This window comes from Vombatus ursinus, unplaced genomic scaffold (assembly GCF_900497805.2).
Source record: "Vombatus ursinus unplaced genomic scaffold, bare-nosed wombat genome assembly UNPS02014932.1, whole genome shotgun sequence".
NCBI lineage: Eukaryota > Metazoa > Chordata > Mammalia > Diprotodontia > Vombatidae > Vombatus > Vombatus ursinus.
Window position 1 is genome coordinate 16259471 of NW_020954710.1, and position 14424 is coordinate 16273894.

The 14424-nt window shown below is 41.8% G+C and overlaps 1 protein-coding gene across 1 annotated transcript in view; it reads right to left on the reverse strand.

Annotated features, from left to right (window-relative positions):
* Positions 1 to 9205: 9205 nt before the first annotated feature.
* Positions 9206 to 14424, reverse strand: part of LOC114029452 (PR domain zinc finger protein 16-like) — a 217676-nt gene continuing 212457 nt past the window's right edge. The window contains exons 2-3 of the mRNA XM_027843888.1: positions 9929 to 10278; positions 9206 to 9301 (exon numbers count right to left, since the gene is read on the reverse strand). Coding sequence (XP_027699689.1) covers positions 9206 to 9301; positions 9929 to 10278 — 446 coding nt within the window. The remainder of the gene's footprint in view (positions 9302 to 9928; positions 10279 to 14424) is intronic.

Here is a 14424-nt window from a genome sequence, read left to right on the forward strand (position 1 = left end):
AGACACCAGCTGAGCCCCCCTTGCTTGGAATTCAATTCTGTTTCTTCTCACCATGAAGATACCTCCATGTTTATTTTATCCAGAATCTTCCCTGGTTGAGGGTTGGGGTATGGGGAAAGATGGAATGATTTTCTGAAAACTCAGCAATAAAATGTTTTGGTACACAGACATATTTTTTGTTTGTGTCTTAACCACTTTTCTTTCTTAAAACAAGAGGTGTCTTGGAAAAGGATCCTCATGAGATTTGCAGACTCTTAGAATCAGGGAGATGGAAGAAACCTTCCAAGAGAGGTCATCTATTCCCTTCCCCTGTCTCCATTACATTTACTGAGTCAGGCAGCAGCATTTCCCTATCAGAGATCAGCATGCTGCCCAATTTGCTGGAGGAGGACTTGGAATCCCAAAGTCCTCTTCTCAGCTTTACCCTTGTAATACTGTCCTTCAGGTTCTCAGGTCGTGAGACCATCTAAGCACACAATAATCTAGCTGGAGTTCATTTAGTGCATTACTTAACAGATGGGGAAACTGAGGCCCATAGAAGGGAAGTGACTTGCCCAGGTTCATCAAAGGAATAAAATGGCAGAGCCTAGGATGAAAACTCATTATGTCCTTTGACTCCATCACCAACACTCAAGATCATAGATCTTGGGAGACATCTAGCCCAACCACCTCATTTTACAATTGAGGAAAGTGAAACCCAAGAAGAGTTTGGTCTTCATCATAGAATTATAGCTTTGGGTTTGAAAGGACCCTCAGAGGCCACTTATTCCAGCATTCTTATCTTAAAGATGAGTAAACTGAGACTTGTGAAGGTTAAATATGGATCAGAAATGATTTTGTGCCTCCACCGTGCCAGAATGCCTCCTTTTTTACGATCAAGGTGGGGCAGCTAGGGGGCACCACAGTGCACGGAGCTCTGGGTGAAGAGTAGAGAAACCATGAGTTCAAATGTGAAGTCAGATACTCACCAGTTGTGTGATTCTGGGCAAATCATTTAACCCTGTTTGCCTCAGATTTCTCAACTGTAAAATGAGGATAATAATAGCACCTACCTCCCAGGGTTGTTGTGAGGATCAAAAGAGATAATGTTTGTAAAGTGCTTAGCACAGTGTCTGGCATATGATAAATGCTAAATAAATATTAGCTATCACTATCATCATCAAACTTACCCCCTCTTTTAACAGGCGAAGAAGCCAAAGCTAATAGAGTTAAATGACTGGCCTGAGGTCACAGAGCTAGTGAGTGTCAAGGGGAGTTCATTGAACCTAGGTCTCATTTCATTGCACAAAGCCGCTATTCTGAACAACTAGGTGAGTTTTGTTTCACCCTAGGGGACAGAATTAGGCACGTTAAGGAGGAAAAAACAAATTTATGATCAATATGTGGGAAAACAACAACTTCCTAACCACTAGGACATTCCAAAAAATGGTACAGGCTCCTTCTGCAGGCAGTGAATCCCCCATCATTGGAAGTATTCAAGGAGAAGGTATTTTTGGCAGGGAGGATGTTAGAGAAGGGATTGCTGTTTAGGTCTGGGATGTAGCAGATTATTCTTAAGGTTCCAACTCCAAGATTCTGTGATCCTTTCTTCTGCTTTTAGTGAAGGTATCCACGCAAGGACGTCTCAGAAGCATCCTCTTCCAAAGAGGAGAAGCAACAAACACAAATTCAAAGAAATTCACATCTCAGGCTAACACTGAGCACACATACATATACATACATGCCCACACATAACTCTGCCCCATATGGGAAACACTCTGACGCTTCTCATTTTCCCCTTCAGAACAGCAGTGAATAACTCACTGCCCATGCACCACCACCCCTAAAAAAATACCCTGAACCAACCATGGAATGGAAGTGTGGTCTTAATATTTTCCCCATGTTTTAAGGCAGAGTTTGGGCAAGAAAGGCTTAAAAAAGAAGTATACAGTTTGTGTAGCCAGCAGGCAAAGGCAATAAATTAGCAAAAATGAGGCAAGCATGATTCTTCCTTTCTGGCTCAAGGAGAAATTTCCAGAATAAATAATTGTGCACCTTCTTTGATTTCAAGGTCCCGAGTAGCCTTCTATAGGTATCATTTGATCTTTTAAGCTATTCAGGTTATAATGAGTAAGCTTTTGGTGAATGGGATATTTTAACGTCCTCAAATGAGACATGGTTTCTATTAGGTCTGGAAATGAGGGGATAGGCTCAACCTGAAATTCAGTTTGAATTAATCTGGGCACTGTGTTTCCAGTTATGTCAATGGGGTGGTGGAAGGAAAGTCTCATAGAAACTTTGATCCTCACAGACAACTTTTAGAGACTTAGGTGCTATAATTATGTCCATTTCATAGATGAGGAAACTGAGGGTGACAGAGGCTTAAGTGGCTTGTCTAGGGTCATCGACACCATATTTGTCAGGAACAGGACTTGACCCCTATCTTTTTGATTATAGGACTCACCCTTTTTCCCCTAGGTTGTGCTGGCACAAAAATTTAGTCTGAATAAATGATCTAATGATGATGATGGAGTAGAACAAAAAATCTTCTTAATATAATCATAGAATCTCAATGTGGGTGAGGCCCCCAGAATTCAACTGGCACAACCTTACCTGAGCAATGAGATACACTACAAAACACCTGGCCAATAGGCATCCAGGCTCTGCATGAACACTACCCATGAGAGGGGACCCACATATTCCAAACACACTCGAGGAATATGTTATTTTCAAATACATTTGCCAAATAAATCTCAAATGAATGATCAAATAAATTTGCCGCTAAGGCCCAGAATCTCTTCTAATCTCTACAAGGTCATATTCTAAATTAGAGGGAGTTTGAGAAATCACCTCCCTTTTCCCCCTGTCCTCTATACATAGTTTATATCACTGCCATTTTTCCAACTGGGGACAGTGACTCATGGATAATTCATTGAGACTTTTTCGTTTTTTCACAGGACCTATAATTTCATTGCTATAGATAACCCCAGTGAAAAAACTCACTTTTACTAATATAAATCTCAGATGGGGATTTAGAATCTCAGAGAGTTGGGGGAGGGGAGACAGACAGGATGAAGAGTCACAAGACTTATCCAGAGTCATATATGTATGTATCAATGTATATCAGGGGCAGGGCTTGAACCCAGGTGTTTTTTCTAGTTCTGAGATTAACTCTCCATTTATGTTATAATCCTATTACCTCTCAAGCAGTACCATAACTTCTCATATCTTATATTCTGCATTTTTATATTTCAATATTTTCTATTATGGAGTGAAATGCTGATGGATCGGGTTGTTAGAAATACTGTGAATTAACAAGTCATTAGTTAACAATATGGAGGACATCAGAGGGTACATGATCAGACAATCCTCAAGCACCTGTCTGATGGCAGTGGGTAAGAGTTGAACATTCCCAGCGTGATTTATCAACTTGGTGATTCTTACGGCAAGTAGTTCAATCACCAGATTGATAAAGGGAACAGCAAATCCTACTCCTTCATTTTTACAGATAACAAAACCAAGGCACAGAAATGATAAGTGACTTGCCCAGAGCCACAGTTAATAAATGTCTGAGGAAGGATTTGAACCCACACTTTCATATCAAGGGGGTTTTGTGAGGAAAGTACTTTGTAAACCCCCAAAACTCAACTTATTATAGTGACAATGACGATAATAGCTGCCATGTCTATGATGTTTTAGATTTGCAAAATGCTTTACCAATATGATCCCATTTGATCTCCATAATGTGCCTGTAGTGAGGTCAGAACTACAGAAAGCCCTATTTTACAGAGGAGGAAATTAAAGGTCATAGAGGTTAGATGACTTACCTGTGACCACATAAGCCTACCACTTACTGACCATACTAGCTCTTAGCTTTTGTTGTTGAATCATTTCAGTCATGTCTATTTATGAAGCTATTTGGGATTTTCTTGGCAAAGATACTATTCCCTTCTCCAGTTCATTTTACAGATGGGGAAACTGAAGCAAACAGTGTTAAGTGACTTGCCTTAGGTCACAATAGCTAGTGAGTGTCTGAGGTCACATTTGAACTCAGATCGTTCTGACTCCAGGCCTATCGTCCTATCCACTATGCCACCCATCTGCCTCTCTCAAATCTTAAATGAAAGGTCTCCCTCTTGCCCTAAATCTTACAGAAGTCAGTGTCTGAAGCCGGTGTTTATCAGTCACAACATTCTATTCCCCATCTCTCAGTATTTATACAAACTGTCCACCATGCCTGTAAACTACTCCTTCCTGCCTTCTGCCTCTTAGGATTCTTAGGCTCTTTTCAGAGCTCAACTCAAGCACTGTCTTCTATGTGAAGCCTAGTGATTCCCCCAGTGGCTTGGGCCTCACCCCCGATACCATTGTACTTTCTCTGAATAGCTCATGTCTAGACTTATGCACAGATGTATTGTTTGCCCTAGCGGGATTGTAAGCTCTGTGTGGACAGGGGTTGATTTCTCTCTCCTCCCTGTGTCCCTAGAGCCTAGCACCATAGCTGAAATGTAACAGATATGGACCCTAGGTCTTAGCACATTGCTTGGCACGTAATAGACATTTAAAAAATGCTTATTGACTTGAGCGGTCTTAATCCAATTGTACTCCCAAAGGTGGTCCAGTTAATAGATTGCTGGTTTTGGAATCAGGAAAACTTGAATCCAAATCCTTCCTTCAATACTTACTAGCCATGTGACCCTGGGCAAGTCACACCCCTGTTGTCCTTGTTTTCCTCATCTGTAAAATGGGGATAATAATAATACTTACCTCCCAGGGTTGTTGTGAGGATTAAATGAGATAATGTTTGTAATGTGCTTTGCAAACTTCAAAGGCTATGTAAGGGCTTGGTATTATTAGTAGTATTAATGAAAGTAATACTGAACAGCGTCAACACTAATTTGGTGTTCAGTGGTATAAACGTGAAAGCCTTCTGGTGAGGTTGGCAAATTAGACTATTTATATGAACACAACCCAGGTGTGGAGAATAAAAGCCTCTGTCTAAACAGTTAAGTGACTTGCTTAACTCTCCCTCAAAAACAAAACAAAACAAAGCAAAAAAACAAAAAGCCCTACCCTTCCATAATCTAATTAACTATTTCAAGCTAAAGTTGGCTTGGCCCTCATTATCTGGATTATTGCCTCCAATTTCCCCTTTCTTTGCCATATGTAGATGTTCCCTCTCCAGCTCCAAATGGGCCTCTCCACACCATGACAGCAATGACTCGCCCCCTTAATGGATGGTCACAGAGTAACAAAGGCACAAGATGGATCATGAAGGCAAGGTAATCAGCGCCTGAACTCTCAAAGAAAACAAGGTCAGAAGAGATAATGCCGGGGTGCGTCTGCAGCTCTGTTTGAGGACGTTGGATTGAGGGCAAATATTTCCAACTGCTGGCATGAAAGGTAGCTGTCGGGTCATGCTCAGGGAACAAAAGACTGGGGCAGAAATCTGAGGAGAACGTTCTCGCACGGTCGACCCAAAATAAATAATATCACAGAGTCAACACATACGGCCGATAACAGAAACGGCTCGTACCAGCTCTGGCATTCAATGAGTAATGTAGATATGGACCATTTCTTAAAAATAAGCAAATAGAAACTTGTATCAGGACACAGTAGATGAGAACAAAGTCCCCTGAAGGTCTTGAGAAAGATTTTTGTCAGATTCACATTCCCTTCATCATCCCCAATCCACCTACTCAAGGGAGGGCTCCTGACCTATCTGTCCTTTGATTCTACTTGTACAGATGCCAGGCATGGAAGGGCAGGGCAAATAGCTTCTACCCAAGTCAATTTCATTTCACAGCCAAAAAACCATGTGCCTTTTTCGTTCGGGGTCCAGGCTTATGATTTCATCGGTGTTTGCTCCCAGTGAGGTAGCCATCCCTGCTGAGGCAGAGGGGCACCTGCTCTTCAGCTTGTCACCCTTAGAGAGGCACTGAGTGCCCAGGTCAGGAAGCCAGAATCTATCAGAAGCTGGACTTTAATTCTGGTCTTCTGGACTCCTTGTCTGGGTCTCTAATACTCCACATTCCCTTTCTTTCTGTACCCAGAGCTTAGTACCTACAACTGGCACACAGTAAGTACATGAGGGGTCGGCTAGGGGGCGTCATAGTGCACAGAGCTTCAGGCCTGGAGTCAGGAAGACATCTTCCTGAGTTCAAATCCAGGCTCAGATACTTACTAGCTATGTGACCCTGGGCAAGTCACTTTGCCCAATTTGCCTCAATTTTCTGATCTGTAAAATGAGCTGGAGAAGGGAATGGCAAACCACGCCAATATCTTTGCCAAGAAAACCCCAAATGTTCTTGGGTATGTCATTTAACCCTGTTTGCCTCAGTTTCCTCATCTATAAAATGACCTAGAGAAGGAAATAGCAAATCACTCTAGTACTTTTGCTAAGAAAACCCTAAATGGGGTAATGGCTGAAATGATTGAATAACAGGTTGTTGACTTATTGAAAATATCTAATTCATTGAAAAAAACATATGTCTGCAGTGCATATGATATTGGCCACCGTCTCCTAGAAGAGAATTTAACAGACTATCAGAATTCCTGTGATCCCCTAACTCCTTCCTCTTCTTTCCTTCACCTTAGTCCTTCTACTGGGTCACACTGCAGGTAATTTGGATGAAATATATTCCAGGTAAAGACATCTTCAAGGTAGTGCTCACTTCAATTGTCAGGAAGTTTTTTCTTTGTATCAACCCAGGACAGTAAAGTGGAAAGAGTGTGTAAATTGGGAGTCACAGGACCTGAATTCATATCCTGCCTCAGACTCTATCTGTGTGACCTTAGACAAGTCACTTCCCCTAGACCTTAGTTTCTTCATATGTAACATGAAGGGATTGATCTAAATAACCTCTAAGGGACCTTCTAGGTCTCTATGACCCATCATCTCCCTTGTACATACTAGCAGCTCAATAAATATTGTTGATTAGAAAGAAGGGGTAGCTGAGAATCCACCTCTATTATATGCTCAGGACAAAATGAATTATAATTTTGAATATCTTCTAGGACAAGTAAATCTGATTCACCCAGCTTAATCACTCACTCATTCGTTTATCCAGGTTCTAATGCTACAATCCCATAGTGACTCACATCATTTTGAATGGAGCACATGACACTCCATGTCCTGACTCTGTCTTTGCACAAGCATTCCCCTATGTCTGGAATGCTTGTCCTCTTTACCTCTGCTTCCTGACTTCCTTCAAATTCCAGCTAAAATCCCACCTTCTGCAGGAAGCCTTTCCTGATATCCCTCACTATTAGTGACTTTCCTCTGAAGTGTGTCCTGGATGTATGTACCTTGTATGTACAGAGTTGTTTGCATGTTATTTCTCTCCCCACCCCCATCCCCCCCCACCTCCCATCCCCATTAAACTGTAAGCCTCTTGAGGACAGGGACTTTGTTTTTTGCCTTTCTATGTATCTCTAGCAGAGTTCCCAGCACATAGTAAGACTTGTTGACTGTTGGCTGACTGACTAGCTCTTTGAGAAAGTCATCTTTTGTTTTGATTTTTTTTTTTTGCTTTATTCTACTTTGCAACAACATGCCCAAAGCCCAATCTAGGACCATGAGGCTACATTTCACCATGACTGTTGATAATGCTAAAGAATCTCGACTATTTCCCAGTATTCTAATGGGAGACATATCCTCTCTTTAGGAGGCAATTCCTCTTGAAAGAAATTATAAGTCAGTCTTCCAGGACCCAAGTGACTCCAAGGCGTAATTGCAAAGCACATTAACTCTTTAAGGCCAAGAGGGTTACTTTAATACACTTGAATCAGTCACACATGGCAAGAGGCATAGTAAGGTTATGATTATAAAAGACCAAGGCACTCCTGAATCTCCTAAAAGAGGCAACATCCCTCTGGCGTAGCTCCTGATATCACCAAGCAATAACCTAGACATAACTGTTTAATTTGAAGAGAACTTAAAAAAAACCTCTCCTTGAGGGAGAAGTGATGAACTGAAAGTATTTCACCAAATCTTAGAATCTCTGAGTTGGAAGAGATCTCAGAGGGCATCCAGTCCAACCCAAACCTGATTTTTACAATATTTCCACATCAATGCTTAGCAAATGCCTTGAACAAAGTAGGTGCTTAATAAATGTTTATTTAATGATTGGCCTCTGTTGGAAGACCTCTATTGAGAGTGAACTCATTCCCTCCCCATAGTAGAGCTCAAGATGTTAGTAAGATTCTTTTCTTTTATTTTCCTTAAGAAAAGGCTAAATTACTTCTCTACAAATGACACTTCCACTCCAACATCCATTGCTCCCAGTTCTGCCCTCTGGATCCAAATAGTCTAATTGCTCTTCCACAAATATAAAAACACAGCTATTAGGGCTCCTCTGAATCTTCACCTGGCTAACCGTCTTCATCTTTTTAATCTGGAAATGGCAAGCAACTACAGTATTTTTGTCAAGAAAACCCTAAAATAAAATCATGAAAAGTCAGACATGACTAAAATGACTCAACTGCAACAAAAATATGGTACAGACTCAGGGTTCTTTACTAGACTGATCTCTCTCCTCTAGACAATTTCAATCTTATAAATGTCCTTCCTAAAACGTGGCATCAGAACTGAACTACGATATTCCAGAAGTGATGAGACCAAAGCTCCTTGAGGGCAGGAATTATCTCTTGCCTCTTTTTGTATGCACTTATCACAATGCCTAGCATATATTAAATGCTTAATAAATGTTTATTGATCCAAGAGCTGGAAGTAGAGATATAATGAGATAAATATAACATATATCATATATATATATATATATATATATGAATAATATGAGTATAACCTGATTCTGACCTCATTCCTCTAGCTATGCTCCCTAGCCTGAGTGTTTCAAGAAGGGGTAGCCATTCCCCTGGATTTCCTCTCTTCCTCCTCCATCCTATGTCTCTTCCCCAGGAACTTTCTTCATTCTGTCCTTTGTAGAAGGTACAAAACAACCAAAGATTTAATTCCTTCTTTTCTCCTTGGGAAAGATCATTACCAAAAAAAAAAAAATCACCAAAAACCTAGTTTCCATGTACAGTGTAAAGGCCAGGAACAATTGAAAAAAACCTGTTTTATGAGACTTTTCCCCCTGCCCTGAGTTTCTACCTTGCAAACCTAGGAAGATCTAGGTCAAGCCCAAAATAGATCCTTGCCTATAAACTTTCTGTTTGCTTCCACCTTCCAGTTATCCCAGCAGGTAACTATAGTTTGCATCCCTCAAATTTGAGCCAGCTTCCTGCCCCAGTGTCCTTCTGTTCTGCAGACCACCTCTGGCGGGACCTCATTAGTGATTTTTTTAAAGACAAACATGCTCTGTAGGTGGGGGGTGAGTAGGAGGTAGAAATTCTCATTCTTTTCTGCTCAATGTTAATCTGGGAATTGGGCATTCCAGACACCTATAAAAACCCCAAAGCCTTTGATAATTGGGGGATGAAGGAGCTACAGCCCTCTTTTTATAGCTCATGGCTGTCAGGTATTTGGGGAATGTCACTGGCTACTAGATTTTTTTTTTAACAGCTACCTTCCATTTGGGCTAGAAGAGTTTCAAGCTTCTCAGTTACAGAAACATTTCCAAATGGTACTAATTCTCATCCATAGGCCATTTGATTAATCTTTTGTATGCTGCTGTGACTATGTAGCCTTACCATCTATGAGCCATAAGGGAAGCATGGGATTCTTTAAGACATGAGGTCATTAAAGATACATTTCTTGGAGGAGAGCAAGCACAACTTTCTGGGGCCCAGAGCAGCCCATGAGAACCTCTGATGTTTTCAGAATGGCGTCATGAAACTAGGGTATAAAATAAGCCAGTGACATTAGCCAACTTATTTTACCCATGGCCTCCCGCCTCAGGGCAGCCGGGTGGGCTCGATCCCCTGATTTATAAATAGATTGAGCACAAGATAAATGAGGGTGATCAATCACACTCAGAGCTCTCACCTCCCATCCAAAGTTTGTCTCCTTCAGCGTGGTCCTGGGCACTGTCATGAAAGGTCCCAGCCTCTCCCCAGCTTCCATCTTCCTCTTGGCCCAGATTCCCAGTCCAGCCCCTGGAATCGAGGACTCTCGGAGCTCAAAGTCTGGTGGGATTGGAATGTCATCAGGAATGTAGACAGGGGCCTCATAAGGTGAACCCTCTTTTGGGGTAAAATCCTCGCTGGTGGGAAAGGGGGAAGGCGGTCCCATGGGGATAGGGGACATGATGCTGTCCTCGGTCTCTTCCTCAGCACTTTCGCCAGCCAAGAGGTCCGGGTCTGTCTCGTACATATTATTTACAATATCGCTGTCACCTAGAGGAAATAATAGAAGGGTCTTAGGCTGAATGGTAAACCCTCCCACAATTCGAGAAGTCGTGAAATGAGTTGGTCTAGACCAGGAAGGACTGTCAACAAAATGGAAAAAAAAAAAACCCTAGGTCTTAATTCAATGCCATAACCATTTATTAAGTACCTGTTGTCTACAAATCACCACTCCAGGTGATGTTGATGAAAGGTAGATGGGGCACAAACTCTATCTCCCTTTACCACTTGAGAGTGGAGAAATCCATTTCTAAGTAAATATGGTACAATGGAGAGAAGGGGGAAGTGTAGAGGAGAACCCTAGAGACAAGGAGATCAGGAGATATTGAAAGAGAAGGAGCAGTATTGAAAAGGACATCAGAGACATCTTGTCCAACACATTCTAGAAAGGATTCCATTGCATCATACCGAATCCAGCCTTTACTTGAAGACTTCCACTGAAGTGCAGTGCTCACCACTTCTGGAGGCATCCCATTCCATTATGGAATAGCTTTAAAAGTAGGATCCTGGGTCCCAGAGCTCAAAGGGCCTATAGAAGTCAACTTATTCAGGTCATTCATTCTACAGATGAGGAAACTGAGGCCTAAGGAGGTGGTGACTTGTCCAAGGTCACAAAGGTATCAAAGTTTGAACCCAGGTCTTCTGGCTTTGGAGACAGAGCTTTTTCTAAGATCTTTTTTCCTAACGTGGAGATCATTTACTCTTGGGAGGAATGAGGAAGACTACTAGGGGGAGAAGCACATGAGATGGAAAGGGAGGGATTTCATCCAAGACTTTGGATGTTTTCTAAGTCTGTAAGGAAGTCAAAAGGTCAGCTAGTATATCCTTCTGCCTGTTGGCAATAGCACACCTAAACCTTCCTAACCAAAGGAAAGCCTAGCCTATTTTTAAAGGTCTCCAAGGACAGGATTCTAAAACCTCTTCCTGTCACTGAGACTTTTCAACCATTACCATGAACAGCTTCTTCCTTGTATCTAATGTAAGGCCTTCACACTGTAATTAAGGCCCACTTCCTCTTGCTCCATCCTAAAAGAGGTTGGTTAAAGCTTCTGACTGTTCATGGACTTGGAGACAGAAGGTGAAATCACGTGTATGATGGGAAACCCAATACTCATTTAACTTCTAAACATGTTTAGCCATTTACTTTGTCTACAACTTTGGAGGCTCAGATGCCAGAGAGATGGAGTCTTTTCAAGGTAGACCCTGATTCCCCACTGGAAGGCACCCACAACATCCCATCTCACAGAGATGTTCTCCTATGCCCAAAATGTGCTCCCTCCTGACCTCTGCCTTACGTAATTCCTCTTTTATTTAAATTAAATTTTATTTTATTCTTAGCTATTACCTCTCCCCCACACACACACCTTTTCCTTGCCCTCCCCACATGAAAAATCAAGAAAAACAAAACCTGTTACAAACATGTAAGCAAGTAAAAATAATCCCCACATTAGCCAAATCTCATTTTCTTCAAAGCTTAGCTCAGGAAATGGGGAGCCTTTCCTGATCCCCCCAGTTGCTAGTGCCACCTTTACAACCACCTTGCTTATAATTTGTACACAGTCATATGTTGTTCCAACCTGATAGAATGGAAACTCTTTGAGGGCAGATGCTGTTACATTTTTGCCTTGGTGTATCCCCACCACTTAGCCCAGTGCCCGCCAGTTAAAGGTACTTAAGCAATGCTGTGGATTAATTGATTGAAGAAGCTAGCAAACTATTTACGAAGGAGTAGAGGGCAGAGACGATAGGAGTTAATAGAAAAAAGAAAGAATGGGAAGAAAGGAGAATCTGGAGAACCAGGTACTAAATAAAGGAAGGACATTCAATTCATTTCAATTCCTGACTAAATCACTTTAGCCTAGTTATCAATCCAAAGACACGGTCAGTTTGACCTTCTTTCTCCCCATCCCCACCCTACCCCTAATGCTGCATTTCCTATGTGCTAGTTTATACAAAGCTGTTGAAAGCAAAGCCCCAGGGAAAAAGATGATTTTCATGCCCCAGGGGGAAAAAAGAAAGAAAAAAAAACAGATTTAATATTTTTGCACACTGGCTGCTAACAGATTCACTCAAAGACTAACAAAATGTTTTCTTTCAAACAAAACCAAAGTCTTGGGGTGGGGGGGAATCATGGGGATAACACTTATTTAATTTAGCAGCATTCACAGAAGTAATTATTACATTTTAAGTGGCCAACGGTTCCTTTTTAATTGACTCCTAGGATCTTTTCAGAAATTCGACAACAAAAACTACAGCTGTTGCTTCCCTCCACCCTAAGGATCTGGAGTTGTTTAGGTTTCAAAGAACACCCCCATAAAACATCCCCATGGAATGCCTGCAGAATAGAGGTAAATTATGAGAGGGGGTAATTAACATGCCACCTTATTATCTGGAATTGGTAACTGCACTGAGCTAACAAACAAAATGAGGCTGGAGAACTCACTCTCTGTACAATGCACTTCCTTCAGATCCTGAAGGGTGTGGATCCCCTTTTTTTCCTCCCCCTTCCAGCACAATTAGGGAATGTGTGATTATTTCTCAGAGCTACAGCTAGAATTAAAAGTCAGGAAACTTTCCCAAAAGTTGAGTAAAAGGCAATATAGCTCAGTAGAACAAAGGCTGTATTTTGATGGCTGAAGAATGGAGTTTAAATCTTGTCTCTGCTGTTTGTTGCCTGTGTGATGTGGGGCAAGACACATCCCAGGGATGGATGTCAGTATCTTCCTTCTATAAAATGAGGGGGTTTGATGACCTCTGATGTCCCCGACAGAGCTAAATCTCTGAGTGTAGAGTCTTCTCAGGGTTTTTGAATTTTCTTTGTTTCTTGATTTGACTTGCCAAAAAAATAAAATAAAATAAAATTCTCACCCAGTGTTGGTGGGGTGGGGTGGGGTGGGGTGGGAGCATGTTTATTCTATGAGCCAAGCAACTAAAGGATTCATGGGAGGGAGGAAGGATTTCCTGCTGATTAAATCATGGTCCCTCTATCAGCTCTAGTTAGCTGGTGGGGTAGACTTATCCTCTCTGCATCTCTATCTTATCCCCTATAATTGTGGGTGAGAGCTCAACCTTACTCCACAGATTGGCTGAGAGGCTTAATCAGTATGGATGAATTTTGGGTGCAACAAACAACACCAGGAAAAACCCAGTCTGGAAATCAGGTAAGGCAGAAGGAAATGGGTCAGATATCCAGGGTCCAGGCAGCAATTTTGACATAGGTCGGCATGCCTACCAGTAAGGCTTAGGTTTAAAAGACTGGCTTCTCTCAATGAAGGAACCTAATCAGACTCCTTCAGAGAGGTATATGGGGCATTACCCCCAAATAGAAACCTCTTTAAAAGAGGGCTGGATGGAGAGTTTCAGCAAGTGGACAGGCTAAGCTCAGGGTAATTTGTTAAAGTACCACTAGAGCTTGCAATACCAAGGCAGGCCTACAATCACTGCTAACCAGCCTTCAATTATGGCCGGAGTATCCCCGATCACTATTCTCTTGCACAGTAGAAGGCAGTGCCAAGAGCACCAGGTTTTGTGTCTTTCCCTCCTCCCTCTCTCTCCTTACAACTTTAGAAATCATCGTGACACAATTCTATGTTAATTACTTGTAAGGAAACTTGAAATTTTTATTTGGGTTTTGAGGTTGTTTCAGGTTATGGGATCATGGCTGTGTGGGCCCTTTCCCAAGAATCCTTCAGGGATGCCTACACATAGAAGAAAAATAAGAATGCTCAGAAGGTAATAGGAAGAGAAGGGGGAAAGGGCAAGAAGAGGAAAAACCATACCCAGACTATAGCCAGGAAATGCCAACCTTTTTCTATTTCTCCCTAGTAATAGCTCACCCTATATGACATTTCTCCTGTGGGGGAATTCTGTGACCCACTCTTTGTCTGGTTTATTAAATTCAGGCTGAATTCCTGTTGAAAAATGTGTCATAGACAGCCCAACTTGTTAGCAATCAATCCTTAAACTTATAGAGTGGGTCTGAGAAGTGAAGAAATCCAACTGGCTCCACAATGTGTAGGCTGTTCATGTATTCATCTAGCCATTGATTCATCCACTGATTGATTGATTCATTCATTCATTCCCTGAGGGATGCTATAACTAAGGCCCCGTTCCAAACTCCTTTTCAGCCATCTCAAC